The sequence below is a fragment of the Anarrhichthys ocellatus genome, unplaced genomic scaffold (genome assembly GCF_004355925.1).
Source record: "Anarrhichthys ocellatus isolate YVR2014 unplaced genomic scaffold, GSC_Weel_1.0 scaffold95, whole genome shotgun sequence".
In the NCBI taxonomy this organism is placed as follows: domain Eukaryota; kingdom Metazoa; phylum Chordata; class Actinopteri; order Perciformes; family Anarhichadidae; genus Anarrhichthys; species Anarrhichthys ocellatus.
Window position 1 is genome coordinate 763,059 of NW_022280125.1, and position 1,367 is coordinate 764,425.

The 1,367-nt window shown below is 41.2% G+C and overlaps 1 protein-coding gene across 1 annotated transcript; it reads left to right on the forward strand.

The window, feature by feature from the left end:
• Nucleotides 1-6: 6 nt before the first annotated feature.
• Nucleotides 7-1,122, forward strand: LOC116398989 (nuclear pore complex protein Nup160-like). Its single transcript, XM_031875789.1, has 4 exons — nucleotides 7-192; nucleotides 350-510; nucleotides 650-710; nucleotides 832-1,122. The coding sequence occupies exons 2-4, from the start codon at nucleotides 361-363 to the stop codon at nucleotides 1,098-1,100; spliced, it is 480 nt and encodes a 159-aa protein (XP_031731649.1). The 5' UTR covers nucleotides 7-192; nucleotides 350-360; the 3' UTR covers nucleotides 1,101-1,122.
• The last annotated feature ends 245 nt before the right edge of the window (nucleotides 1,123-1,367 follow it).

Below are 1,367 nucleotides of genomic sequence, written 5' to 3' on the forward strand. Positions count from 1 at the left end.
TGTGTGTGTGTGTGTGTGTGTGTGTGTGTGTGTGTGTGTGTGTGTGTGTGTGTATTTATTTTCTGTATTTGTTTAATGTGAACCAGGTGGTCAGCATCATTGAGTCTCGGGCCAGAGGTTTGGACCTTCTGGCTCATAACTACTACGAGCTGCTGTACTCGTTCCATATCAACAGACACAACTACAGAAAAGGTAAAATATCTGGTTACTGGAACTAGACATTTATATCATTAAAGTACATCTGGAACATTCATGCATCTTTTCATGAATATATGAAGCTTAAACGTCTGAAAGATTACAATATTCACTGTGTGTGTGTGTGTGTGTGTGTGTGTGTGTGTGTGTGTAGCAGGAACAGTGATGTTTGAGTTCGGGATGCGTCTCGGTCGAGAGGTTCGGACTCGTCTTGGTCTTCAGAAACAGGTGAACTGTTACCTGGCTGCTCTCAACTGTCTCCGTCTCATCAGACCAGAGTACGCATGGATCGTCCAGCCGGCCTCCGGAGCTGTGGTATATATACACACGCATATGAGAGAGACAGAGATATATATCTATATCTAGTGTATATATATATAAAATAGATAAAGATACCCATCCCTAATCTTGAATTCTTGGTATGGTTTATGTGAATGTGTAATTTCTGTTGCAGTACGAACGTCCAGGAGCTTCTCCAAAGAGGAACTCTGACGGAGAGTTTTCTTCTGAACCAGGTGACTTGTCTCTAACAAACCTTTATTAGCAACCTCACTGTGGACAGACGGACATTGTTTTTTAGTAACAATAATAAATCCATTCATATGTTTGAACCTTTTCTTGTGTTTCCTCCTGCAGTCAAACATCAGGTGGACATTCTGGAGCTGAAGGACCTGGAGAAGGAATACATCTTGTCTCGTAGCCGTCTCACGCTCGCTCAGTACCACCCACCATCTGCTGCTATCGCTGGTACACTGTTAACACCTTCTACACCGTTAGCACCTTCTACACCGTTAGCACCGTCTACACCTTTAGCACCTTCTACCCTTTTAACACCTACACCTTTAACACCTTCTACTCTTTTAACACCTTCTACTCCTTTAACACATATATATACAGTTGTGTGAAAGTGTTTGCCCCCTTCCTGATTTCTTATTTTTTTTGCATGTTTGTCACACTTAAATGTTTCAGATCATCAAACAAATTTAAATATTAGACAAAGATAGCACAAGTAAACACAAAATGCAGTTTTTAAATGAAGGTTTTTATTATTAAGGGGGAAAAAAAATCCAAACCTACATGGCCCTGTGTGGAAAAAGTGATTGCCCCCTAAACCTAATAACTGGTTGGGCCACCCTTAGCAGCAACAACTGCAATCAAGCGTTTGCGATAAC